Source organism: Aspergillus vadensis (genome assembly GCF_003184925.1).
Source record: "Aspergillus vadensis CBS 113365 unplaced genomic scaffold BO88scaffold_30, whole genome shotgun sequence".
Taxonomy (NCBI): Eukaryota; Fungi; Ascomycota; class Eurotiomycetes; order Eurotiales; family Aspergillaceae; genus Aspergillus; species Aspergillus vadensis.
In genome coordinates, this window is record NW_020292068.1 from 176,970 (window position 1) to 203,889 (window position 26,920).

Here is a 26,920-nt window from a genome sequence, read left to right on the forward strand (position 1 = left end):
CCTGATATTTGGTACTGAATAGTATCTCACTGCAGTCTTCTAGTCAAGGTATTTATAGGTTCTTCACACGGGAAACATGGCATCGCAATGCCGTGGATATAGTGGGTCTATCATTGTTATGCCCGTTGTAGCAGGCGATGAGGACAGAAGCTTGGCACCTATACGAAAACGAACGCGCCTTTTCATTTGTTGAACCATCGTTCCTTTTTGCCACGAGAAGTATTCCCGAGACTTTTTGACCAGCAAGAGATCTTGGATCCTTCGTATACTCGTACAGAGCACACTGCCAGCGACCCACATAAGAACTTAATGCTGGTATCTCCTGTTTTTCCTGCTAAGTTTTAAGCTAATCAGAAGATCTGCTATGGTTATCCCTGGTTCTACTTGTAAATCTCATGAATAAGAATAGGAAATTCGTCGTATAGCTCAACGAACTCAGTGGAGGTCAATCTGTTCTTAAAACTACAAGTTAGACGAAGCGTTCCGGATGCAGTTGCCAGGTCTAGAACCTTGACATACTCTCCATTTCAAGGTCAAAGGAGAAGATCAGACGCCTCAGTAACCGGTCACTCATCATCTGCATTAATAGGCCAAGTCAATGAAAACATTATCGTGTCTTAGAATATATTTAATATACTAGTTATCAATGCTTATCCCACTAACCCGAGAGAACAGGTGGGCCGGTCAGTAGCAAAGTATATTCCACCTAAAGCAAGATACTTTTTGCGTTTTTTACGTCGCAGTATACAGCTTACGGTCCTCGACATCAGAGCAGCTATAGCTCTTTAAATAGGGTGGACAAATACAGGGTTTCATATTTCGAGAGTTATCGGGCCTCGTATGGAGAGTTGTTTCACAAATAAGTGGAGAATGGTGTGGCTGCTTAGCATTAACATGAAACCTCGACCGACATCTTTCCCTTTCAGCGTTGTGGCTCAAGGCCCTTTTCGAGTTAGGGAAACACGGTTGTTAATCAAATACCATGATATATCCAACCTATTTAAGGGTTTATATATAGAACGCCTTCTCATTTGATCAGACACTAGCCACTACTCTTCCTGGCAATAATGGTCAGCTTAGTAATGCCTGCCAGGAGGCGGAACCTATACTGTTCAGACACTTACCGCTAGACGAACAATGAAATATCACGTCTACCTGAGCTATTGACCGAGGGAGATGTCTCAATTCATACCAAAGGTAAGACTACCTGCACAAACGTCTATATTCTGAAGAGGGCATAGAAAGGTAGAAAAGGTGTACTAAAGGACCTCAGTAGACTATTGATAAACTAATCTTACTTATTATGTTACATACAGACATAGTGCCCCTAACGCGGATCGCGATTGAAAAGTATTGACATCCCAAGGTATAAAGGCCTTGCTGATTTGCTTACCGCTCTATATTCTATTTGGGCGAACCGCAAACTCCGAGATATTAGGCCGAATAAGAATGCATGATTTCAAATTCTTGTTAAATGGCAGACGGCTTACTTCCCTGTATCACAAGGTGGTCTATCAGCATCAACTCACCGGGTAGAGAAACTTGAAATCCAATAATGCCAATAATGTTCTACTAGCGTCATCATGTCTCCGCTCAAAGGGCCCATGAATATCAGCCACACGATATGTTTCATTGAAACATAAGTCAGATAATCTCACTTTGGGAGGTAAATCGAATGTGGCACATACTATTGTTTATTGAGGCATTATCTTTCGATTGTTAAGTATCTTCATTGAGATATTTTGTACGATATAAAAAGAGCACTCGCTCCCCCTCTTCCTACATCACTCCACAGTCTAACATTCCTCCTCATTCAAGATCTTTGTTTACAATTACCCTCAGAAATTCATCCACCCTTAACATTATGAAGACTTTTACTGTTGCCGTTACTTCTTTCCTGGCAGTTGCTGGCCTTGTTACAGCCATCCCTATGCCTCAGGGTTTGTATCCCTTGAAGCTGCTCTTCCGTTATATCATGTTAATCTTCTCTGTTTCTCTATAACAGACCTCGAAGGCGTCAACACGGCGGCTCCGCTTATCGCAGCCGTCGACAAAGGGCTTAGACAAGGCGGTCCTGTTGCTGCAGGTATGTACGGCAATATTGAGTGTGCTACAACTCACCCACTGAGCCTCCCCACTTTGTCGAGGCGATGAATAGTCCGGTGCTGATGCTATTCTAGCTAATACAGGACAATCAATGGCTGATCCAGGAGTCGCGGCTAAGACCTTAACGAATGTGCTTGGTGGCACTATGAGTAGCCTCGAAGAATCTGCAGACGCTGCCCCTTCTCAAAATCGAAACAATGCGCCGCAGTTTCAAAGCACAGGTAGTAATCTCTCTTGAAGAATACGCTGCGCTATACTGTCTCATATTAACTAACTTCAAGGTAATCAAGCGGAAGATCTCGCGAAAATCTTGGGCGGCGAAAGGAAGTAAATCGAGTGTGTGAGTAAACAGCCAAGCTCCTTATTACCATGGAGGAAAGTTTAGTAGCATGCTTTTCCCGGTTAATTAAGACTCACAAACGGGACCCATCACACTGACTGGCAATAGTATATCTCATTTTACTGCTAGGTAGTACTGAAGGCCCGCACTTGACGCGAAGCGGGACAAGACGTAGTTGAGAAAGAATTGATTCATTCATGCCAAAACTTGGTTGATAATTTGTTTCTCATGATGGCAACCATGATGGTGGTATGATGCTAGCGTTGTTGCCATTCTTTTGCTGGTCTCGAATTCAGGAATGGATCTTCGCACGGGAGCTAGTCCTAGCTGATAACAAGCTGCTATATCAGTCTGGAGCTCTAGTATTTCCTGCTGGAACTCGATAGGTATGACTACCAAGCCTCAAGTACGATAGCATACGACGAGTAGATATAGTAAATCACATGTAGACTAGCGGTATAGTTTGCTTACACCATCAAGCAAGTACTGGTGGTTGCTGCTCACTAGCATTTTTTTTAGTTTCCAAACGCTGGAATATTGGGGCCAAGTGGGAAGCCAAATCACCCAGATGAGCTACAATGTTGGGGTTCACAAGGACTTTGATTGGGTTAGTGCTCCTCTGGGCTTGCAAGCTTCTACTAAAAGGACTATCTACGTATGTGACAGTAGAGTTTTTACTGCTCTCAGTTGCTGTTCTTTATCAAGGAAGAGTTGTACAGGTGATGTCCGATTCATTGACTGTGAGAATTTTCCGTGGTGGTATTTTCGTTAGCTATGTTTATCACAGTAGAATAGATACCCCCATAGAAAAAATAGCTTGGTAATTATCATATACTCTAAATATACTCAAGATTTACCAATACTACTTGAAGGAATATCAAAGTCTGAATGAGAAGACAATGACTAGAATGCAAAGTGATTAACAAGGAGGAATCCGCTCACCTAGTATGAAATGGAGGCTATTTTAAGTCTGGTATATTGACAGGTAACTGTGTCAGAATAATAGAAGCTCAAACCAGCTGCAGATACACAATTACACAATCTGAAGTTGACCACCAAATAGCCGGATAACCCATATTTATCCTATCTCCTGATGACTGATCCCTTTTTCGTCCGTTTGGAACAGAAACAGAAACCGGTCAAGTAAGCATAAGATTCAGGCTTTTTAGATACGAAGCGGGACTAGAGCCACCTGCTGGACTCAGTCCAGTTTCAAAAATAACTGTACAGACCTTCAAAAATTGGACAAGAGACACCAAGTTCATCGAAAGACAATTCCAATGTGACATCTTCCGGTACAAATCGTGCTCCTACTAGTTATAGGTAGTCTTCAAAAGCCATATGAACAAAATCAAATCCGAATACGATTTCAAGTCACCGTCGTCCTAACCCAATATGGAAAGATCGCCTTGAAGTCCTCGCAACAGTCACAAATTTCTGTTGAGGTAAAGCCTGGATACAATACCATATCAAGTGATAAGTATGTGTAACTGAGTGGTCGGGCTGACCCGATGATAATCATCTCTCGGTAGGCTTCGATATCCGATGCATCTACTTCGTATCTAACTACATATCGGTACCTGTACCTACGTGGCTCAGATCTATCCCTCTCTTCTATCCTATCCTATCCTGTTTTATTGGGAAGTCTGATGATATGCTAAGGGTTGTAATGACATGCTTACAGAGTATGATTCTTGCCTCTGTTTCCATTTCCGTACTGTTGACAGAAGAAAAAGCGATTGGTAGTTTTGAGGAAATCATCGCTTGAATAGGGTATTGGAAAATGGGAGCAATACTGCTTTTGATAAAGACAGACAAATAAAAGCCATCAAGATTAATCGGTCCCTTTTCGTTTCCCTAACTCAAGTCCCTTCATCAACCACTCATCATACAAAAACTCCAGCGCTGTCGGTCGGTCAGAAGGATTCCATTGCAAAGCCCGTCGAATCCATCGCAGAAACCCATCTTTGTCTTCGCCTCTGATATCGATAGCCAAAGATTCCAAGGTAATATCAGGAACGGGGGCTAATCCTTTCCAGGTGCCGGAGTTGTCCCACAAAACAGAACTGAGATGACTTCGTTCGCGGAACTCAGGTGGTGGACAGCCTAAGAGTGCAACTAGTTCTGCAAGTTGGACACGATCATCAAAAATTCCATCTGTATTTCTGCCTTTTATGAGTGTGGTTGAGCTCACAATGTCCCACGCCTTCAGCATACCGATTAGCATATTCTCAATACCAGCAACCTGAAGGATTGTCGTATGAGGGTAATGAACTTACAACCATAGCGACACTCCAGATATCAACCTTATAATCCCAGCTTGCTTTTAGAATCACTTCAGGAGACCTGTAAAGATTTGGCATAATATCTTCGTTATGTTTCTCATCGCCAAGTCGTGCTTCGCCGAAGTCACTAAGAAGTGGTAGTCCGTCTCCAGGAGGGAAGCGGGAGGATCTGTAGATAATACGGTCTTGAAGCACCTTTCGTGCTGATGGCATCCTTATCTCCTCTTCTTCAAACTTCAAAAGCGCCTCTGGCTTTGGTGTGGGCAGAAGCAAGTTCTTCAGCTGAAGATCTAAGCAGATTAGCCTCTCGATATCGCTAGGTAGGAAGGCATACGTACCCGTGTGAATCACACCAGCTACAGAATGCAAGAAATCTAACGCAATGAGTAACTCTCGGATGCATACTTTCATATCCTCAAGAGTTACCGCATTTCCAGGAAAATATTTCAGCAGCTCACTCGCACTTATTCCTAGAGGTTCGTGAACAAGACAAATGTGTTGCCCATGGCGACCCGTGATAATGAAATGATCGAGTAACTTTCGAATGAGGCTTTTACCTGGATGTTTGAACTCTGCTGAGTTCATGTGACGATAGATATTCAGTTCATGGTCTCTTTTCTCACCTGTCACGTATATTTTTAAAGCAACGTAGCTGGAATTTCTGTAGTGCAATGTAAATAAAACCTGCACCGAGGAAGTAAATAGTAGCTTAGATGTACTTACACCAAGTCACGACCAAACCATACAGTGGAAGTGACTCCATAGCCTAATTTGGCTAATACCTGATATCGGTTGTTGAGCACTTCGCCCTGTTGGACGGGATAATATTTCCGGCCCTGATATGTTGGTAATGTCTCTTCTTCAATACGTAAGGATGAGTCGAGTAATATGAATCCAGAAGATGGAAAGTTCCGTGGCATAGATGTCCACTGAGGGGAGACCAAAGCTCTTTGTTGTAGGTACCTTCCAGGGCATTTGGAGACGTAGAAATATAAGGGGCTGCGGGATGTAGAGAGCAGTGGTCGCCTTGAGGTCAGCCAGGTTAGAGAAGCAAGAGGATTGCGCTGGTATCTCGAAGACCGGTACATTAGGACCCTCAATTCAAAAGAAAGGAATTGAGAATAGCAAAGGTGCAGCTGAAAGGGAATGAGATATGACTATGGTATTTAATCACTCTCCAGAAGAAGCTGGAGGTATACAGTCCCTAGGTGAGATCGTGGAAACCTCTGGAGCATCACGTGGAACTTATGGCATAGGCAAAATTTCACCATTATTCATCTGCATTTTGTGGAGTGCGCTGAATTTAGAGGAAGTTCACCTCCTAAGTCCCACTAATAAATCTACCTGATGTACGGGGTGTTCCTGTACATACTACCTCCCGACTACGGATAAAATGTGACATACAAAACATTGATTGTTATAGTCTCCCAACATCCGCAATCGAATTCCTTGCTCAAACACGGATGGAAGAAGCACTATGCCTAGCTGTTAATAAACCCTGCAATGCCAGCCCGTGCAATAATTTCCGCAAACCCACCCTCTCTCCCTTCACGAGAAGCGAGGAATTTCCACGTCTTGTCCTGGTGGATATGGATTGTACCAATACGAGTTCCTGCATTAGTCTTCAGTCCCACTGTGACAATAAGGCTTTGATCTTCTCTATCGTTAGAAGAAAGGTGAGCCTTGGAGCCTCTATGCGATAAAACTAGAAGACAGGTCTAATTGAAGGATGGTGATGCCTTCTGAATTATGCCGTAGTGATCTCTGGAACCTAGAAGATCAGCGCCAGCTATTCTGGGCTTGTTATTAAACCATCTTACTGATTTTTCAATTACATTGCAGACAGACTTCGTTGCCTCGATCCATACAGGATCTTCTATGGTGCCATTGGTGATTATCATTCTTCAAGAGGAGCCCCAGTAAATTGCATCAGAGAAGGAGAGGCCTTGTGGAGGCCCCTCGCAAAGTTCCGGCTCATAATGATATATTAGAGTCTTGAATTTGTAAGTGCCAATTGTAGGGAATAGATGAGTACGTAACCTTTTGTGGCCTTCATGTTCTTTGCATTCTCTGGAATATACCTTCCATATGGTTTTCCCTGCCGTCCTCTCCCTTAACACAAAGCAGGAATTTACCAGTCTACTCTCATAGCTTAATCTGTCCAGCTGGCTGATATGGCGCCATATCAATTCTGAGATATCTCAACGTAATCGAACATGTTAAATGTAGTCTGAAATTGTGATAAGTTGTCGATGAACCTAGTCAGGGAGTGTATCATTCTCGAGAATTTGACTCCAGTGCCTGTGCATTACTACTAAGTAGAAGGGTCACGGTACCTGCGGCACAGCAGATTTTCTGGCTATATTCTGCTAACTTTATGACCAAATGGGCCTACGATACAAGACATTATTGGATCTTTCCGCAGCGACTCCGGACGCATGAGTTTCCAGCATTGAGACGCAATGGTCGACGGATGAATCCTCTTTAGCACCTTGAGTAGTGGGTGGAGGCATGGAGGAGTTGTATTAAGAAAGTTTGTTACTCTGTGGGCTTAATGTACAATCGACTATTCCTTATCTGGCAAATATCCATATCAAAACAATAGAGAGGCAGACAAGATTAAGATATGTTTCCATTGGCAAAGTCGTCACCTTCTACTGAATTGAAACCTGAGAAGGCAGCCTCACAGATCCCTCCTTGTTTAACTCCCGAGGTGATAGCAGCAATGCTTACATTTCCATTAAGATGTCATCCTGGTTCCAAGACCTATAGACTGAATTAGATCCCCTAATTGATCTTTATTTGACCTCCTTATGCTCGAATATATCGTGAGACTGTTTCATTCAAGCCAGAAGCCCTTGCAACAAGAATACTGGTTATTGATTGCACACGCGAGGGGTCGAGGCCATACCGACGCAGAGCTGTCAAACCTCGGACTTGCTCTCTCCGCCATGCAAATCTGGTCCGAAAACCGACTGTGTATGACCTTAGCGGCTCGCAAAGAACTAGGTCCTTGAAGAGCAGAGAAAACTTGGAATAGGTGCCAGTCTTTTCTTGAGGTCGGCGATCTTTGATAAACAGCTAGTAAATACGAAGTTCAAGTACATTCGTAATATCTGTATATCTATCTGGAGTTCATGGTATATTCATCCTTTACACATATCTCGTCGCCTGACACTGGCTTTAGCTTACTCATGGGTCAAACCGACCAATCAAACAGAATTGGAGTTATCAGCACAAGAAAAAGCAGCAGACCCTCCACTCTCAGCATAAGAAGCCATGATGTACTCAACGGACCCGTAAGTTCCCCCAACCATCATAAAAGACCCGATGAGTATCATCAACACGCTCCACACCACTTGGAACATCCAGCTTTTCGACAAACGCGCTGCATCCTTCCCCTTCCTCCAGTTATCGTACAGCCACATAGCACCCATCGGTTGAATGCAAATAAGCGGGCCAAGTAAGGCACCAATGAGAGAAACCAACGCATCGAAGACAGGTATTGTGCTGGCAATGATCCACGCGATCACGATTATTCCGAAGGTACAGCTCAGCCACGTTATCCAGTGCGTGGGCGAGTTGCTGGTGAGGTGGCGCGAACCGCGGAGGATATTGACGAAGATGAATTTTGCGGGGACCTTTAGTGTTTTGACAAAAGGTGATAGTCAGCATATAGAGGTTGATGTTACAATTGGGCTACTTTTTCTGGTTGTTCTTGGCTTACATGTGCAATGATTGTCAGAGTGGCTAAGAGCCCGGGTAGTGCAAATGCATAGCTGATGATCTTCACAACTCCACCGGCTGAACCAAGGGCCGGTGAAGAAACGTAGGTACCGCAGTAGTAGTAGACAACTCCGCCGATTATGGAGTATACGGCGAGGACTCCGGTTTGGCTTATGAGCACGGCTTTGGTGTACTGGTGGGGGTCGCGCATTTCACAAACGATGGAAAAGAACCCTGGAGGTCGTGGATATTAGTGTAAGGTAGCATACGGGGAAGAAACAACCAGATGGGTTTAGCTCACCCGGAATCCCTGTAAAGGAGAATAGCAGGTTCGATACTGCAGCAATGCCATCCGCAAAACTGGGATGACCGACGGCCACCCAGTCGGAAACCCAGGGACCGTCCGTTTTGGGCGCGTCAGCGGGGCGGTCCTCTATACCGACTCCGACAGTAACAATAATCACTGTGTAAAGTCAGTGTATCGTGCATAGGACGTGTCGATGGGGCAAGTACCGGCAGTAAGAATACATGGTAGGCCCACCCATGCAACGGTGGTGATGCGACCTAACGTTCGGATACTACAGAAGCAGAAACCGACGATGGCTGCAACGGCGGTGAAGACGGCCGTGCATGTTGCATGGGTAGACACAGCGTTCAAGCCAATGGAAAGACCGAGAATTGCAGAACCGCTGGTAAAGATGTAATCTGCAAATGGTTAGTAACTACTATTGGCGTTATATTACTTCGACTACTTGATGGGGTCACGTACAAAGGCAAAATGCGGCTGAAAGGGCCCAACGGCCCACCGGGCCAAACATGAGTGCACCGGCATCGTCAATGCTGTACACCTCACGGTGGTTGATCTTGAAAGTGCCAACAATATAGCCAGACCAAGTAGTGATGCAGTAGACTATAAACAGACAAATAATGCCCGGGACCATGCCCAGAACATCCAGAGCGGATGGGATGGCGAGGACGCCCAAGCCAATCTGCGTCTTCATCATGAGGATGACGGTTCCTATGAACGTGACCTAGTAGAATCAATCAGCTTTTGTGACTTTTTTCTTTAATGAGATATGCTTGGATAAACATTGCGAAAGTTGGGACCGTGCTCCGAGATCTCCCCGAACACATCGTCATGAACGTATTCGGGTTGCTGCGGCACATCCTCAATATCTTTTTTGTCGGCGTCCATATCGAAAGAGGGTTGCTGAATTCTTCCTGGAGAGGAAAAGGAAGATTCCAGCACATCGAGAAGGCCATGGTGACCCCTTTATAACAGGTGCTGGGAACCAGCGTAGCCAATGACGTCGGGGCCAATACAGAGGCACAGAAGACGATTAATGCATCTCGGATCCCCCGCATTTTCAGTCAAAGTGCGGCAGCTGAATGCGGTCTTGATCAACAAGCTTAGGCTTTCCCAAAACCGCATATTGTGGGTCGTTCCCCCGCAGATAAGCCAACGTTGGCGTTGGCAGAAAAGCACCCTCGCAAAAACCGCCAATATTCGTGTGATCGGGTGCCAAGCCGAGATTTGCCGAGTGTACTTCTTCCTGCTTCGCTTATCGGTCAAGATAAAACTGCGATACATGGAGGAATTAGTCGATAAGTAAGGCTGGAAATTCTACTCAATCATAGTCAGACTTACTAAGATTGATATAGCTAGTAAGTCAACTAGCCAACATGCACAATTGTCGGATAGCCATTACAACTAATACGAGACTGCTAGGAGAATCATGACATGAACGGGAAGAGAACCTATCTATTTACTAAAACGCTAATTTGCTGGCTAGCCAAACCAGGCGACTATGATTTCCTGCCGGAAATGGTAGGCACATGTTCAATCTTTTAAATCCGCGTGAATATTAATTCGATAAACAAATTCTCATTCTTGAGAAAGTTTTTCTTCTCCGGAGTGTTGAATGGCCTCTTGGTTACGACGCGCTCCCTCTTTTTATCTGTTGATGAGGAATACGTTCGTCCGGATCTATGATCGGTACTCCGCGTAGTAAGTGTAGAGCTCATATGTGTCACTGGTACCGTGCACCCCGACATGGGAGTGCAATCGGAAATTAATAACATGCACACAACCGGGAAATGCCATAATGCCAGACGATGACCAGGAGCCCAGTGTCCGAGGAAGTGAAATTGACAATGGGTTCGTTCTCGTCCCGAATCGAGATGTTGATGTTGGCAACCAAAATCAATTGATGAAACAATGTCAATGCCAGTAACCTCAGAAACCCTCGCCAGGACTTTGTGGAGGCATTATATATAGAAGGAGCACAACTCGGCTTATTAAAACAGCAGCCTCATCATGTCTCCTTCGCTCTACTGATGCTGGACCCATTCCCAGAACCATATTTTTGATCCTGTGGCCGCATGGGGTGACATGCCGTGCCCCTCCAAACAATTTGCTTCATCGTATACATAGACTTTGTGGGTTGGTAGGTCAGATGCTTCGCGGGATCAAGTGACTCCTCTTGGTGATTTTTGCTCCTTGAATTAGGGATTACGGCGGGTCGGAAGATAGCCTCGTGGCTTTCTTGGATGCTGGTCAAGTAGAAGTGGGTACTTCAGTATCGATGAAGGTTCCTGAAGGAGCTATTAGCTATAAGAGATATTGTGATTGTAGATGTCGTCTCCCATCTCGATGGTGAAGATGTCGTTACTGGATACCTGTGGATTCGTTTATATATCGGATCTGTGATCCGAACCCTGATAACGACGCGTGATATCTCACTATGGTCAATTGCTTGTATGAATATGTTTTCCACAGCCTTGACTCTTCCGAGACCTGGAACTGACTATTGGAAATGAGGCGTTGCCTTCCTTCCGCCATATAGGCAGTACAAAACAATACGGTGTAGTCTATGGTGAACCCGACCCCTGACATCTGTGGTCGCTGCTCTCGGCAGCACCCGTGGCAGCACCCTCGGAAGTAGGTGGGGTCTCGGCTTCTATCCGGTGCTTATCATAGATTGGAGGGCATTGATCGTGTCGGAATCGGATGCGAGTAGCGATCATAGTAGCCAGAGACAGTGAGTCAAGAATAATCACACAACTCCATTATTCCGCGATGCATCTATGAAGGCATATCGGTAGAAAACGATGCATGATTGCGAATTGGTTTATATGGCCCCGATGCCCGATCAAGCTGAGACTCATATTCATCATCAACCCTCGCCATTCGTCTTATCTTAATCACCCCACAACATGTCTTCTATCGACCTCAACGACGTGGCATCTGCTCTCCGCACAGCCCTAGCTGAAGCAAAGCCCATCGACCCACCAACCAAGACCTGGCCCAGCCTCACCCCAGACGATGGCTTCAGAATCCAAGAAATCAACTCCAAGCACAACGTCGCCAACGGCGACCGTCTAGTTGGATACAAGCTGGGCAATATCGCAAAGGTGATGCAGACCGCATTTGGTCTTGACCACCCCGACTACGGGTTCCTGCATGCAAAGTCCTTCATCTACGAAGGCACGCCTATCAACCTCAATAAATTCATCAAGCCATTCGTCGAACTAGAGCCTGCCTTTGTTCTGAAGCGGACCCTGAAAGGTCCTAATATCACCGTGGCGGATGTCATCAATTCCATCGACTATGCCATTCCTGCTATTGAAATTATTGACTCCCGCGTTAAAAATTGGGCGATTGATCTGCCGGATACGCTTGCGGATAATGGGTCAACTGGGGCTATTATATTGGGTGGAACACCGCGCAAGCTTACCGACCTTACCCTTAATGATACTCGTGGTGTCTTGAAGCATAACGGCAAGGAGCTGATGACGGGGAATACGAAGAATGTTCTTGGGAATCCGATCTCGGCTGTTGCGTGGTTGGTGAATCGGTTAGCGGAATATGATATCGAGTTTCAGGCTGGACAGGTTATTATGCCCGGGAGTTGTCTGGAGGCTATTCCTATGGAGGTTGGTCAGTGGACTTGTACGTTTGAGGGGTGGGGGACTATTGAGTTTGATGTTGTGTAGATTGAAATAAGGTCAAATAGACATATCACATTATTTTTTATGGAATGGCAACTTTTCCAACCCAATGAATGTAAAGACCTGGTATAAGGTCTAATAAAGGGCTGCAGTGATCATTGTGTACTACTTGTAAAATATATTTCCCGTAGATTCCATATGCCCCTATACTTCTATCTCGACTACTCGTAGACTGCACTATTGAATCGTATATACTACCATAGTCATGATCCCTACGACCAATACGTCGCATACTCACTCTCGCCCTTCACAACCTTGATAAACTCCTCCGCAATTATCTCATCCGTCCTCTGCGATGGATGCAACTGATCGTACCAGAGAAAAGAATCCGGACTTGACAGCGTCTCACACTCCGACCCCGCGACATTACAATGATGAATATAACCCGTGACATTCGCCGGCGCCGACCCATTGAGATATTGCTGCGGATGATAATAGATATCCGAGATCTGCCCACATCAGCAACCACCGCATCTCAACCCTCAAGGAAAGAACTGAACTCACCAATGAATACATATCCATGATCGCAACCTTCGCTCCGGGGTACCTCTTCCCAACGACCCACTCAAACGGCGTCCGATAATCATAAACCTGATTAACGGTACTCACCTGCTCCCACATGCGGTAACTAATCTCGGTGAAATTCCCCGACTTATCAGGCCAGTAATTATTCGCCCCGATGCCCCCATTCTCCGGCGTCGCATACAGCGGCGCTAACTGCAACGGCACCATGTTCATAATAACAAAGTACTTTCCCTTCGCGGCTTTGTACACGCCATCGAGGGCGTTGAACACGCAGTCAACGTAATCCGGGATTGTCTTATTCGCGACCTGCGAATCGGTCAGGAACGCGTAGTTACCGAGATCGTTCGTCCCGATCCAGATGGAGTAGATTGTGCTGTCTGGATCGTTTTGAAGAAATTTTTCTCCTGTGCTGGGAATGTGGTAGGCGTTGTCGGCTGTGAAGGCTGGGACTTCGTATTCCAGGACGGAGGGATAGAGTCCGAAGGAGGTCGTTCGGGGGGTTATCTTGTTTGAGCAGGAGGCACCGCTGACGGCGTAATTGTACCGGTGGGATAGGTGGGCATATTGGTGCACGAAGTGACCCCAGATGTAGCCGCCAGAGGCGGATTCATTTGTCTGGAGGTATTTTTTAGCGGTGTATATATATATGATGTGGGTGTTTCTGTGCGTTTGGAGGTAGGAATAGTCTGTATGATGTCTGTGGAACATACAATAGGCTCGACCCAACCCACTGGCGGTGCAGACCCATTGTGGTTGATGAAGTAGCTAATTCGCGTATCGTCCGTATAGCTATCACCGAAGGTGACCAAGGTTTTGAAATCCTTAATGCTCCATTTTTGGGTGGACTCGGCGAGTGCCGCTTCCAGCCCCAGGAGAATGATGCTGACGCAGCGTGGCAGGCGCATTGTGCACTGTCGGTATGGCGAATGCGAAGAGAAGGTAACGGGGGATGTTCCCCCCTCTTTATTACAAACATTGAGCACGGATTTGGCCGATGATCGATCGCAGTGATGTGCTCTGTTTTTATCCGGATGCGGAGGTGCGGGTAAACTCCGCTCACCGTAACACGACGCTATTCGCGGAAGATCTGCGTCGGGGTGGCCAATGCAGGTGTTTATCCGGGCTGTTTGCTGCATATTCGGGGTATTTGGGTGGCTTAGCGAAGCTGGGGGGCAGCGAGGGGTTCCTTAAATTTAATTAGCTGTTTAAGATCATTTGATGGTTTGTTTGGGTGGTGTGGTCTCCGAGGGAATACAGTTAGAAGTAGGCTGTCTAGACGCATGAGTTTATATGAGAGCGTCAATACCTCTGAGCTATCACTATGCACTAGTTGGACCTGTTGATAGACTTCGAATCAAAATTCCTATGGCTACGCTAGTTTAAAGAAAGAAGCACGATCAGTATCTTGAACACACCGCAGTCGGAGTGTCCGAGTGCAACTTTCAATCGAAATAAGTAGCCTGAACCTCCCCATACGATTGGCCATTAAACTCCAGCTCGAATTTAATTGAGGCGGACCCCGGGGTCATAATCATGACATGACTAATAGTGTAGTACTCCGTGCCTTTGCTGTTCGTGTGTTTTGTGAAGTATTGAGTTGGTACACTGCTTAAATCAGTTGTCAAGGTACACAACTGGTAGACACCTGCATACTAGTTAGCTGATGTACCTCAGTGGAACATGAAATAGTCAGTTGCCTACTACTATCGCTACGTTCTGGCGCTTCACTGTGAAGGCATATTTTTAGTCTGCTAAAAACACTGGGCGTTCTGCCAACAGCAACGGTCGTGTCAAAACCCATCCTAATGGGTTTCCCTTCGTGAATCTCGTCGCCCTACAAAGTAATGAGCAACAGTTGCATGGTTTGCCGGAGATCATCGACTGAGTACTTGCCTTGTGGATATACCATTTCATCATGTCGCGAATATACCACCTTTCCTTCAAGTCATCCCAGAATCTCTTTGCGTCTGGAAACTTAGCCATTGTGTCGGGATTATGTGTTTCATGCCAAATGCCATAGTGGCATCGAGCAATTCGGTTCGTAACCTGGTTGCCTCCCAAACCATATCGAACCGCACCACTGGATTAAGGTAAGCAGGCTGCGCCAATACCCTTTCTACCTTTAGAGACTCACAGCATCACAGCAGACCACCTAGTGCTTGTTAGCCTGGGCAGCATAAAAGACATTCCTTAACTTCTTACGAGTTTGGTGGCTGCATCACAGCAATGTCACTGAATGTTTCCTGAATACAGTGATAGAGGTACTCGGATGACCCGAATCCTCCCACCAGAAGGATTGCCTACCGGTAATAATCAGCCACGCTCGTAAATTGACTGATGTACTCACCTTCACTGGCATATTTTTCGCTCTAGCACTATTAACCTGGTGAACTATCTGCACCTTGACTCGGTCAACAACCGGATCGAAGATCTTCTTAATCTGAGCACTATAGTTCTAGAGTTTAGCTTCGAGGCGCGCAGGGATGCATCGAAGATGCAGATTTACTCACCCCTCCAGCTGAAGAAACCCATCTTGTAGACCTATCTTGGGGTTGTCCTTCAATCCAGGCAGAGGTACAAAATGGGTCTCCTCCTCAAAGTCCGGGTCACTCGCAAAATTGGGCTTAATTTGATCTTGCCAGTACTTCAACGCCAATTCGGAGGATTTTCCACTTAGGTGCTTATCATTCACCAGGACATTGAGAAAAGTCTTGAATGCGGCATCGAGCAGAACCGATCCACAGATGTCACCTGTTTTTGTCAGCCGATTTACATAGCGTCTCGGCTGGACGCATAGCGTACCGCTGCCCTCGGATACCTCCTCCAAGCGCAATGGAGACACCGTCTTCACGCAGTATGAGATGAGATCCTGTCGTGTTCAGTCATGATAATTGCCAAATAGACACTCATGCGTGGATAGGCTTAGTTACCACAGTACCACCACCGGCATCGCATACTACGACAACATCGTTGTTCTGCATTCGACGTCAAAAAGAAGCTCTTCTTATTGCGTACTCCAACTTACCTCGATGGAGTTAGGTTGAATTGCATTGAGGCAGTACAAAGCTGCCGCCTCTGGCTCAGATACCAAAGTAATATCCTTCTGAGGGATTTTGGCCCTTGAAGCAGCTTTCAAGGTCGCATCCTTTGCCTTATCAGACCAAATGGCCGGCACCGTTAGGACATACTTCATCTCCATCTGCTCGGCTGCTGGGCCAAAGCGCCTCTGGAGAATCTTCTTGGTGTGGTCAACCAGTCCTGTTAGATACATGCCTGTCAAAGTAACCGCAGGTATGCGCGACCTTTTGAGCAGTCCCGCATCTATCAAAGATGCTACGTATCCTGAATTCTGGGGCTCATCTAATAATAGCTTCATGCCCCGGATATTATCTCCAACAAGGTAGTTGGTTTGGTAACCCCAATGGACACGCCCACCGCATTTGATCGCCATGGTGCTAGGGACTTTAGGTGTTGTCCCTGTTGCTAATTATCAGCAGATTGTTTTAAAAACGTATCAAAAGACGCCACAAACGGTTCCCAGCTCCAGGCCACGACATTATGACTTCTGGCTTATCTGGACAATCTCTCAAAGCCCAGGCGACACTGACAAATATTAGTTCCCCGATCACGATTGGGTAATTCATTATCTCTTACCCACTATAAGTGGTGCCGAAGTCAAGTCCAATGACGATACGAGGATTCGACATATTTGAGACACAGTAGTATATTATCGTACAGATACGAATAAGAAAATGTGGAAATGAAAGGAGGGGTGGCAGAGCGGATTTAAGGAGCCGAAGAGAGATGGATTCTGTCATTACCATGCATCACTTCCGTCCCCATAGTCACGATGACGATTAGCCAGAAGTGATGAAGTCAACGTTGGCAAAGACCTTGGAGGATGAGTTCAGCATTTTACACAACGGCAATTACCCATGGAGCAGTTCATCGACATCGTTTCCCAGTACTTTCCAATGCTTGATGTCCTTCGCAACATGGAAAGGCCCCGAAGACTTGCTACCACCGGCGATATGTCGCCTCCAAGATTGTCACCTGTCGAACATCTTCTTCGCGTGAGTCGATTTCACAGTTGACGATTCAGTAATGACATCCCCATGCTCACATTCCCAGAACAACCCCGAACTATACAGAGGGTTAGAAAAGGCTGCACTGGCAACGGGTCACGTAGAAGAGGGCCTTCGGCGTCAACTACACCACGCGCAGCAGTTTAAGGAGTCGATGAGATTAGAGCTGGCTAAAAAGAAATCAGACATCCGATTACTCACGCAGCAGATACAAGCACTAAATTTCCAGCCAAACATTCTCTCTGACGACGATATTGCACAAAATATGAGACGGCTCCTACAGCGACTTAGAAACTGGACCAATACCTACTTTCGCGACTTGGATCAGCTGAACCAAGTCAGACAGGATCTCGAGCGCAGTGGAGCAATGTTTGTACCTCGAGGCCCACATGAGATTCGAGCGTTTATCGTCTCTGTCGTCAGCCAAATTCTGTTTCAGCGCATATTCAGTTCATACCTACTAGGAATACCCAATGAAGAATCGTCAAGATTCGTGTCTATTGCAGAGACACTACGGCAGAATTGTATGACTTCCGATCTATTGTAGGTCAAAGTGAGACTGATTTGAACCCCAGGCCCCGGAAATGTTGAGCATCACTGGCGCACGGCCACAAGCACGGCCGTAGAGAAGCTTGGAGATGAGCAAAGTGACATAAACATGGTGGTATCTCAAGTGGAGATAATGCTCTCGCAGTACTATTCCGTTGAAGGGCCCACTGTGGCCATACGATTGCGTGCCCTTGTACGGGAGTGCATGCAGTTCAAGCGCGATCTAGATCGACAACTGAGCCGCTATCATTTCTTTCGCAGTGCCTTGGGAGATAAATTTACCCCGGATCATATGCAGCAGGCTATACCTTTCCAGGAGGTTGCAGGTCGTGTTAAATGCACGCTGTGGCCCGGCTTGTACAAAGAGTCAACGAGCGGGGCTCTCGTTGTAGTACCAGAGACGGTCCTGGCTACGAAAGATGCAGAAGATCAGAGCCTAACCTATACACAGGCGTCAAAAGCTCTGGTTCCAGGTTTGCAGGACGTGTCAGACCACCTATCGGACAGTGGGGAGAGCGTCGATAATGAAGGTGTTTCCTGCAGGGATTTGGCCTTTGACATTGAACTCGGGGGAGATACTGTGTGAATGCAGGCTTCATTCCCTAATAATTGAAACAGGCTAATTTCATTTGTTCTTGATCATCATAGGCTATTTGTCGCATATTAGAGTCAGCCTCCATCAATTTCTAGACATATTTAGTAGATAAACCCCCAGTGGGCTGTTGATGCCTTGCTGCCTGGGTGCCTGGTCAGGATTTGCCCCACCCGCAAAACATGTTCGATTTCCCCTGCAAGGTGCTTGCTTCTCCCTGCAGTCAACACGGGCCCTAGGGTAGATACCCACCAACAATGACCTGCTTAGGTTTATGTTGGGACACCATGCATGGCCCGAAAATCATGGGAAGCGGTGTATATCATCCTCATCTATTACTCCGTACTCCGTGCTGGATGATTAATAAGTAACCCCGGCTTCGGTTTCGGAATTGCTAGCCGCGGACTCCGATTGGGGTGCCAGCTAAGGGCTGACACCGATCCCTCAATCCTTATCAGCAGCGCTCCATCGCAATGTCTTCTCTGCCTCATTCCCAACTGGTCTGCAGTTGTACAACGGCACCATGACTTTCTCCGACTCCAAGGGAGGCGCATGGGGCCAGCAATGGCGGTCATCGCCCCTTTTCATTGTCAGCGCCATGGCCATGGCCTTGTTCACTGGTAACACCCCAATTGACTGCGTTTGTCCTACTGTGAGGAATTCCGCTTACAATATCTGTCGCCTTATCTAGACACCTTTCTCTACGCCTTCCTCGTCCCCATCCTCCCCTATGTTCTCGAAAACCGCCTCGGATTAGACGTATCCCTCACCCAGCGCGTGAGTTTCGCTTTGCTGTCAGAAACGGCCATCGCTGCTCTCGTTACGAGCCCTTTCATTGGCCACTATGCCGATCGCATGTCCTCCAAGCGAATCTTGCTCGTTGGATCGCTGTTAGCTGCGTTGTTTGGGTCCATAGTTCTGGCCTTGGCGACATCAAGTAGGTCTCTATGTCGCATATCTCTGGAATGTTGGCATACTGACAACTATGCACAGCATTTACGCTCTTCGCGGGACGTCTCATTCAGGCAATTGCCAGCTCCTTCATCTGGGTGGTCGGATACGCCACGATCGCGGACAATGTGCAACCGGAAAATCTGGGCAAGACATACGGGGTTATTTCTCTGGTCGTAGCAGCAGGCACGTCAGGAGGTCCGATGGTTGCGGGCATCCTTTTCGAACTGGGTGGATACTGGGTAGCGTGGTCTAGTGCCTTTATTATCCTTATCCTCGACATCATTCTTCGTCTGCTCATGCTAGAAAAGCCGGACGTCCAAGGCGACGCGGACTATTCTAGCAATGCGAGTGTTGCATCGGATCCGGAACGCGCTCCTCTCCTGAGCAGTAATCCTGGCTTAGAGGCCGACATGGCGGGCTGGAAATTCTATGTATATATCTTGCGGTATCCCCGCTTCGTCTGCGGCGTGCTCAGCTATCTTTCCTTTGCTGTTCTGGTCTCCAGCTTCGACACCACCCTTCCCCTTCATGTTCGCGATGTCTTCAGCTGGGGTAGTTTTCCTGCTGGTATGATGTTCTTCGCTCTCCAAGGTCCCGGGATCCTTCTTAGCCCCCTCTGTGGTTGGCTGAAAGATCGGGTCGGAACCCGATGGCCTACCACGGTCGGCTTTTTGCTTCTCGCGCCCGTGATGTGGGTAATCGGCATGCCTGGTGACGAGCGATTCCCATGGGCCAATGAGGGTGATCGCGGGAAGATTATCTATGCTGTCGGTGTTACTGTGGTGGGATCAGTGTCCTGTCTGCTGAACGGGGCCGGAACCATCGAGGCTACGGGTAAGTACAACTTCAGCAGTACAAAAAAGATAACACTATGAACACAACCTAACACAACAACAGTGACAATTGACGAGGTCGAAGCCAAGCACCCCGGCATCTTTGGCCCCAACGGAGGCTACTCCCGTGCTCTGTCAGTAGCCAGTATGGGATGGACGCTCGGAGCATTCATCGGGCCCATCATCTCCGGCTACATCGCCGAACAAGTCGGATACTACGAGATGAGCTGCGTTATCGGTTTGTCCCCCTTCCCATCCCATTTTTGAGGCAACGCTAACAAAACTAGCAATTGTGTGTCTTCTCTCTGGCGTCAACACCTTCTTCAACCTAGACTCGAAAGTCCATTTCGATCGTGTGGCGGAATCCACCTAGACTAGACTTAGTCTCCGACGCGACCGTCGCGCAGACTCGTATATACCCGGCCGAGATAACCTCCCCGGTTGGCCTACATAAAACGGTCTATTGACGATACATCCAAAAGTGTTTCTCCTTGCATATACGAAAAGTTCATGCATCTTGCATTTAGCGTTTCAGAGAGATATGATAGCATAAGAGAGATCCAGATTTAGAGTTAGTACATTACATGTGAAGCCGCGCATCTGTGCGTCAATATTGTACCATTCATTCATTATCTAGCATTGTCCAATATATGAGTTGTCTAGACCCTACACTTTAGCACGCCAGATACCAGACAAGCTATCCGTGCGCAGCACCTATCTACCTTTTCTCGTACACCCCTGATATCCAAGATACGCATAGGCCTCTCCCCGTCTTGCCGGTATAGATGAAACCCTTATCGGTGCAAACTAGGTAGTACAGGTCCAACGTGACGCGGCGCGACTCAATCATAGGTCCAGTCTAGTACAAGTAGGGGACCGTACGTACGCTCGGACCCAAAATTCAGTAGGCCCTGTCGCCTTATCTCCATGTGTTGGGGAACATACACCTCACATTTAATATATCTGACGTGATGGGGATACCTCAACTGTAGGAGGTGGTCTAGGTTGGTCTGTTGGATTGTGTGCGGGGTCAAGATACGGAAATACTATGCTTGGCTTAGAGGGATAATGCGGTTGATGCGACTCTGCTGTGTATTCCGTGAAAGACGTAGTGATTAGAAAGTTGTTAGTTGCGAGAAACACTATGTGTCATGCTAGTCTGTGAAGAGTGCATCGCACTGGAGTCTGTCGTTGAAGACCTTACTAGTACCAGTAGATTCATCATGATGCACGGAGTACTACTTCCGAAAATATAGATCTAGACCTATCTACCTACGCAGTACCACGAAGCGAAACAGCCTAACCATTGACGATCACCCACGAACAATAATAGGCCACTCATATAGGGAGATACCTTCCGCCATGCGGCATTTACCACAGATCGAGATCCCCCATCCCATCTGCATGTGCATGGAACTAAGGTGGTTGATGATGAGTACATTCAGTTAATATTGGAAAATAATAATCATCGATTCACGCATGGGTATGTCAAGCCACGTCCTCAGGATGAACTAGGCCTGCCGATCTCGCGATAGAGTTTGATGACAGTTACCGGGGTGGGGATATACCTGCTCTCTTTGTCCTGTCTCTGCAACCGTTGAACCTATGGAAGGTAGCTGTGCTAGGCACTAAACTCATCACGAGACGGATATTTGCGTACGTGTGACGATGACTCTGCCCCCGCTCGCCAAGAGTGGCAGGGGCTTTGGACTTGCAGATCGTCAGTGTCGGATATCGGGTGCAAGGTTTCGTTCATCTCTGGCTATTCGGGCGGATGCAATTTCCGGGTATGGTCATGGGTTCCTTCTGCCCTTTTTGAAGCGAACGGGTGTTTGATGCGGTGCGATATCACAGTTACCTGGCACCTTTTTCGAGGCTGTGATTGACGGACCTGTGTTCCGTGGTAGGTGGTTGTACCGTAGTGGACGCCATTTCGTATAATGTCTCTGCCAGTCTGTCTAGGTTATGTTTCTATTCCAGGGGTTATGGAGACGCCGGATAGCGGAAGAGGGAGGAGGTAAGAGGGGCCTCGCGTGGCCGTTCCGGCAATTCCTCCGGAACGGCTGCAACAGATGAGGAGTTGACATCTCCTGCTGCGACCCATGATTCGAGGATGCGTTTCTCCGCATAAGGCTGAGTAGTCGTCATGGACGGAGTTGCTTCTGGATTGAAACGATCCGGTGTGTACTAGTAAGGGAAGCTGAAATGAAACAACGGGAGTTCATGATGTCGGAAAAAAAATAATAATAAAAAAAAGCAATGTTGACTAGCTTACTTATCGACTAGGTAGAAAATAGCTATGGATCGTCAGGAACACACACTGTTCTCAGAGGGCGTTGCTGGTGGTGGTCGACCCTGAGTGGTGGAAACCAGAGTTGACGCTAGAAAATTCAGATCTGACAGGTCAAGCGAAACCGGGTTTGAGTCACGCATGGTTTCTGTCTCTGTGCATGACAGGTGCATGAACTTTTGACATCCATGAGGGCAGGCCATTGATTTGTGTCTATACGAGGCAACAGGCTACCTTCTTTAGTCGAACACAGAATTGCTATCCCCTTCTCAGTCTGTTTCCCTACCAAGAAGTCGATCCGAGACCATTGAGGCTACGTCACGCAGCTCACGGACGAGGCCAAACGAAGTGGGGAACACAATAGCGCAGGACAGCATCGAATATGGTTGGATGAGGAAGTACCGTCGATGGAACCCGGCGGCCGGCGCAAAGACTCTCAGTTCTCCGTATTATCCCCCTATCGAACATTCCAAGTCGCGGCAAGAGGGGACAGCCAAGGGGAGCTGCGAGCGGAGTCTAGACTGTCCTGATCATTTCGGAGGGTCGGGATCGCGACCGAAGGGCACTTGGACCATCTGTGTGCGGTTCCTGAATTCTTAGTGCCTGGCGTTGGGGTCGATGTCAAAGCCGGAATGCGTAGAGTTTGCAGCATAACTCCTTTAGTGGAACTGATATGGGAGTTGGGATATCAGCATAAGCGCCGATGGCGCTGGCAGAGATTGATCCTCCTGGTCTGGGTTAATATGCTCGATTTGCGATCGTAACATGTGATTGTGATTACCCTAAATCAGTCATGCAGCCGCAGTAAAAAAACGACAACACTCTTCCGATGGGGTTCTCTACATCATCGTCATCAACAGCTTCAGCTGCGGCCAGTTAGCCTGAAAAACCTGACTGAAGATGCCAGGATGTATGCAGTAGCAGGTGACCCCCCCTGCCCTCTTCACACCTTAGTGTCTTGGCTACGCACAATTACACATTAAACAAGTAGAAATTTTCAGCAGAAGATCTCAGCTCATCCACATCTTAGTTTCTGCATCACCATGCATAGTTTCCTACCATTCCCGGTCTTTGCGCCGGCATCGCTTGAGAGTTGAGACACGAACATGAACCCCTTCCGGCCGACGAGATCAGTCCTTCATCCTGGCTCATCTCAGTCTTAGCTCCCACACGGACTGACCCACACCTTCCTGTCCCAACCTCGGTAAGCACTTCCTTCCTTCTCATCCAGTCCCTTTGATCTATCAGTCCCCTCAATATAGTACTTACCACTCACCATTGGATCTAATGGACTAACTTGCTCCCAAGAGTGCCGCGCCGGACCGTAACGGTTGTGATGAGATGATCCAGCGTGCCCACCGCGGGCCAGGATACCGTTCAGTCAGTGACAGCTTGGTTCCACCAGCCTATAGCATCCCGAATCGGCCGTGGTCTCGGAGGTCGGGTGGAGCAGCAGACGCTGGCCTGGCGCCGTTGATGCTCGGTCTCTGCCTCGACGGTCGCCAGACGAGGTTTAGTTTGAGGAGTGGGGAGCATGCAGGCAAATCTCTTTTGGTGGTTTTTATTTTTAATTTTTGTATTCTCAATAAATTTTTTTTCTCGACAGGGAAAGTAAAACTTTTTTTTTGGGTCTTGGTTCCTGCCAACTTTTTTCGCCGCGTCGAGTCTCCATACCACCATGGCAGACCTACCTCCGAACAGTCTCCATATCCGGCCGAACATGTCTCCTGCTGGTCTACAAACTACGGAGCCTGGCCGGTGCACCGGGGGATTGGTGTACATATACAAACCCCAATCCCCTAACCTTTCCCCCTGGATATTAGTAGTCAAATTTTGCCTCCGAAGGATTTTTTTTCTTCACTAAAGTCTTCTTAATCCTTATTATAAGCGAATCCCTCCTGATTTGGGCAGCTACGCACACGACACGCATTCTCTTTATGGCAGCACCCCTCCACGACCTTCGATCATCTCTCATGAATAGGACCCTTTACCGCTGTCGTATCGGTTGAATCACATCTCAAAAGTTGCAACCATGATGGATCTTGGGTATGAGGCGACTCCGCCACCTTCCGCCGGAAAGGATTGGGTCAGCTTCTGGAACTTCGTGGACCGAGCTCCCCCTCTCGAAGCTGAATCGGTCCCCCGCGATATCTTGGTCGTGGGTGCCGGCATTGCAGGCATTGCCGTTGCCCTGGCCCTCTCAAAGGAATTGACACCCTTTGTCCCCGATCTCCGGATCAACGTCTATGAACGGCACGACATCCTGTCCACATCCGGCGGTGCTATCAACCTCACCCCCGTTGCTCAGCGCCATCTGGATCGCTTGGGTGTCCTCGACGAGCTGGACAAGCTGGGACCGGAGTCTGGCACCGATGTAGATGCTATCCAGCTGTTCTCCAGCCGCTCGGGACGCTCCCTTGGCGCCATCAACTTTACTGATGACAATGGAAATGGATTTGGTGGGTATAAGGGCCGCAGAGTGATGCGTATCATCCTGTCCTTGGCCATGTTGAAAGTTGTCGAGCGCACTAAGAACGTCAATGTGGTCTTTGGCAAGAAGCTGGTCCGCGGCAAGGAGACAAAAGACAAGGCCGTCCTATACTTCCAAGATGGCACAACGGCCACCGGGGACCTAGTTCTCGGTTGCGATGGGGTCCACTCCAACGTCCGCACCCAATGGGTCTCTCCCGAGCACCCGTCCGAGTATACGGGCATCTCATTCGTCCAAACCATGATTGATAGCAAAGACATCAAGGCCCCTGTTCATTTCCGCTCCACCTCGATGAACATTTCCCGTCATGGCTCTTTGCTCGCCAGTTATTGTGATCGAGATCATACTCAAATCTTCGTTGCCGCCATCGTACAGTTCCGGGAGGAGCTCCTGTCGCACTACAAGATTGAGCCGGGTCAGGATTGGCGACGCACCGCGGCTATCAAAGATGCCCTTTGCCAAGAGATGCGGGACCGTTTCGGCCGGTCGGGCCTCCCAGCCATCCGGGACATGGTCAACAAGGCCGACGACTGGATGCTCTATCCTGTCTGGCAAGTTCGCCCGGGTGCACGCTGGTACCGTAACCGGGTCATCCTCCTCGGTGACGCGGCGCATGCAGTAAGTGTTTATCCCTTGGATGCCTTTGAATTAATACTGATCTTAGTAGATGCCGCCGCGTGATGAATCTGCCGCGTACGCCCTAGACGACGCCATTCTCTTCTCGCGCATCCTAGCGAAGCACCGCTACGATCCTCTCCCTGTCGCTTTCAAGGCTTATGAGGATTTGCGACGGGGAACAGTAAATGCAGCCTTCCAGGTGTCCCGACGCATGTGGGAAAAGAACCGTGACCTGGGCTTTTTGGAGGGCCGCCTCAAGGAGTGGACCATGCCCATGCAAGTCCGCAACGGCAAGGAAGCTCGCGAACAGGCGTGGGGCTTTGATGCGACCAAGGTGCAGCTCCCGGGACCGGGAGACTCAACCTCGTCGCTGTATTCATCTGAAAAGGAGTTCCTATAGAGGGTTTGCATGGGTGGTGTTCCGGTTGGCGGGCTTGGGTTTATTGGGTTCTCACGAGCTATGATATCATCTTTACAGTTTTACCATACAACAGGCATAATGCCGTGGCTGCTTGATTTTTGGCATTTCGGTTCTTGGTTCGGCATCATATATATCAGACACGTTGCTCTCTTGAATTCATCATCCTTATTTCGGTTGCGCGGCGTACCGAGTTTTGATCCGAGGTACGACGGGGGGAGTCTATTCCCAGATGGGAAGTCTTCCGAATTAATCAATATAGATAATTGATTAGTTAATGTCAGTTAATATCTCTACTCTGCATCCCTTTTCCTCCAATTTCAGGATATTAGTGACCCAATAAATGAACTGTTATGATCCCTCTCGTTAAGAAATAGATAAATACGAACGGAAAGAGTCCCCGAAGCTACCCCTAATAATTTTCCCTCCCCCAGGAACAGCCAGTCCAACTGAACCGTTATGAACCAAAAAGCAACAATTTACCCACCCGGTTAATAACCAGCCCACTCCACCCCATTAACATCCAGAAAAGCGGCTGGCGTAGACTATTTACCCCTTCCTTTCCCCTCCTTCCCTTGTTCCATCCACAGATCATTTCAGTCCCATGGAACAATCCTAATGTCATGCCATGTGCCTGAAAACCAAGACATTACCCCGGAAAGGAAGGGAACATACAGAGAAAAAAAAATTTTTTCTTCCCGTCTTACCCTATTGTCAATCAATGTCTTGGCTATGGTCTGATCCCTGCATGTGTCCCATGGCGCATGGCCCTTGGGTTACTTAAGTTTAGTCCATTGATAGTTTCTACACTAAGTTGGCTAGTGGTGAGTTAGATAGTTGGGCTGACTAACGTTATACCAGACACAGTGTTAACTAGTAGTCTAGATTGGGGTTAGTTTTGTCGTGATGGAATTTTTCGGGATCCTAAGCCGGGATATGCTCATGTAGTTGGCCAATGGGGTTGTTTGGGTGGGTGTCCGGGTATTTCTTAGTGGTCTCTACTATTAATCAAGGTAGGTAGGGCAAGGCATGGATGGATGCGATGATTCCGGGCTCGATTTTGATTCCGATTCCGATCTCGCCCCCATGTTAGATGG

At 47.7% G+C, this 26,920-nt stretch overlaps 10 protein-coding genes across 10 annotated transcripts; 6 read left to right on the plus strand and 4 right to left on the minus strand.

Moving 5' to 3' along the window:
* Nucleotides 1–1,864: 1,864 nt before the first annotated feature.
* On the plus strand, nt 1,865–2,437 carry BO88DRAFT_458008 (uncharacterized protein; the record flags this gene model as incomplete). The annotated part of the gene is made up of 4 exons (XM_025711018.1): nt 1,865–1,940; nt 2,006–2,086; nt 2,181–2,327; nt 2,388–2,437. The coding sequence occupies 4 exons, from the start codon at nt 1,865–1,867 to the stop codon at nt 2,435–2,437; spliced, it is 354 nt and encodes a 117-aa protein (XP_025558271.1).
* Nucleotides 2,438–4,280: 1,843 nt separating this feature from the next.
* On the minus strand, nt 4,281–5,651 carry BO88DRAFT_429534 (U4/U6 small nuclear ribonucleoprotein PRP4; the record flags this gene model as incomplete). Its single annotated transcript, XM_025709161.1, has 4 exons — nt 4,281–4,652; nt 4,726–5,021; nt 5,070–5,392; nt 5,455–5,651. 4 exons carry the CDS (start codon nt 5,649–5,651, stop codon nt 4,281–4,283), a joined length of 1,188 nt encoding a protein of 395 aa, XP_025558272.1.
* Nucleotides 5,652–7,943: 2,292 nt separating this feature from the next.
* BO88DRAFT_446972 (uncharacterized protein) lies at nt 7,944–9,652 on the minus strand (the record flags this gene model as incomplete). Its single annotated transcript, XM_025710322.1, has 6 exons — nt 7,944–8,372; nt 8,459–8,691; nt 8,759–8,920; nt 8,971–9,162; nt 9,227–9,488; nt 9,548–9,652. The coding sequence occupies 6 exons, from the start codon at nt 9,650–9,652 to the stop codon at nt 7,944–7,946; spliced, it is 1,383 nt and encodes a 460-aa protein (XP_025558273.1).
* Nucleotides 9,653–11,673: 2,021 nt separating this feature from the next.
* Nucleotides 11,674–12,453, plus strand: BO88DRAFT_419387 (2-keto-4-pentenoate hydratase; the record flags this gene model as incomplete). Its single annotated transcript, XM_025708389.1, has 1 exon — nt 11,674–12,453. The coding sequence occupies one exon, from the start codon at nt 11,674–11,676 to the stop codon at nt 12,451–12,453; it is 780 nt and encodes a 259-aa protein (XP_025558274.1).
* Nucleotides 12,454–12,680: 227 nt separating this feature from the next.
* BO88DRAFT_474198 (SGNH/GDSL hydrolase family protein) lies at nt 12,681–13,898 on the minus strand (the record flags this gene model as incomplete). The annotated part of the gene is made up of 3 exons (XM_025711800.1): nt 12,681–12,917; nt 12,973–13,608; nt 13,704–13,898. The coding sequence occupies 3 exons, from the start codon at nt 13,896–13,898 to the stop codon at nt 12,681–12,683; spliced, it is 1,068 nt and encodes a 355-aa protein (XP_025558275.1).
* A 537-nt stretch (nt 13,899–14,435) lies between these two features.
* On the minus strand, nt 14,436–16,777 carry BO88DRAFT_474200 (Hsp70 family protein; the record flags this gene model as incomplete). The annotated part of the gene is made up of 11 exons (XM_025711801.1): nt 16,648–16,777; nt 16,526–16,596; nt 16,019–16,470; nt 15,924–15,968; nt 15,796–15,862; nt 15,504–15,744; nt 15,341–15,440; nt 15,196–15,293; nt 14,883–15,073; nt 14,695–14,808; nt 14,436–14,638 (listed from the first exon to the last, which is right to left on the minus strand). Exons 1-11 carry the CDS (start codon nt 16,698–16,700, stop codon nt 14,436–14,438), a joined length of 1,635 nt encoding a protein of 544 aa, XP_025558276.1. The 5' UTR covers nt 16,701–16,777.
* A 151-nt stretch (nt 16,778–16,928) lies between these two features.
* BO88DRAFT_350877 (uncharacterized protein) lies at nt 16,929–18,213 on the plus strand (the record flags this gene model as incomplete). The annotated part of the gene is made up of 3 exons (XM_025703514.1): nt 16,929–17,066; nt 17,125–17,602; nt 17,654–18,213. The coding sequence occupies 3 exons, from the start codon at nt 16,929–16,931 to the stop codon at nt 18,211–18,213; spliced, it is 1,176 nt and encodes a 391-aa protein (XP_025558277.1).
* Nucleotides 18,214–18,549: 336 nt separating this feature from the next.
* Nucleotides 18,550–20,639, plus strand: BO88DRAFT_408416 (MFS transporter). The gene is made up of 5 exons (XM_025707710.1): nt 18,550–18,839; nt 18,911–19,156; nt 19,213–20,007; nt 20,071–20,244; nt 20,294–20,639. Exons 1-5 carry the CDS (start codon nt 18,743–18,745, stop codon nt 20,377–20,379), a joined length of 1,398 nt encoding a protein of 465 aa, XP_025558278.1. The 5' UTR covers nt 18,550–18,742; the 3' UTR covers nt 20,380–20,639.
* A 2,576-nt stretch (nt 20,640–23,215) lies between these two features.
* On the plus strand, nt 23,216–24,214 carry BO88DRAFT_179367 (uncharacterized protein). Its single transcript, XM_025701726.1, has 2 exons — nt 23,216–23,500; nt 23,605–24,214. The coding sequence occupies exon 2, from the start codon at nt 23,638–23,640 to the stop codon at nt 24,097–24,099; it is 462 nt and encodes a 153-aa protein (XP_025558279.1). The 5' UTR covers nt 23,216–23,500; nt 23,605–23,637; the 3' UTR covers nt 24,100–24,214.
* On the plus strand, nt 24,215–26,043 carry BO88DRAFT_179374 (FAD-dependent oxidoreductase). The gene is made up of 2 exons (XM_025701727.1): nt 24,215–25,405; nt 25,455–26,043. The coding sequence occupies exons 1-2, from the start codon at nt 24,329–24,331 to the stop codon at nt 25,803–25,805; spliced, it is 1,428 nt and encodes a 475-aa protein (XP_025558280.1). The 5' UTR covers nt 24,215–24,328; the 3' UTR covers nt 25,806–26,043.
* The last annotated feature ends 877 nt before the right edge of the window (nt 26,044–26,920 follow it).

Coding starts and splice junctions, on each gene's coding strand:
- BO88DRAFT_179367 (XM_025701726.1), top strand. CDS start 23,638: ATGATCCAGCGTGCCCACCGCGGGCCAGGATACCGTTCAGTCAGTGAC.
- BO88DRAFT_179374 (XM_025701727.1), top strand. CDS start 24,329: ATGATGGATCTTGGGTATGAGGCGACTCCGCCACCTTCCGCCGGAAAG. Junction 25,406..25,454: donor TCGGTGACGCGGCGCATGCA/GTAAGTGTTTAT, acceptor TGATCTTAGTAG/ATGCCGCCGCGTGATGAATC.
- BO88DRAFT_408416 (XM_025707710.1), top strand. CDS start 18,743: ATGACTTTCTCCGACTCCAAGGGAGGCGCATGGGGCCAGCAATGGCGG. Junction 18,840..18,910: donor GGCCATGGCCTTGTTCACTG/GTAACACCCCAA, acceptor CGCCTTATCTAG/ACACCTTTCTCTACGCCTTC. Junction 19,157..19,212: donor TCTGGCCTTGGCGACATCAA/GTAGGTCTCTAT, acceptor AACTATGCACAG/CATTTACGCTCTTCGCGGGA.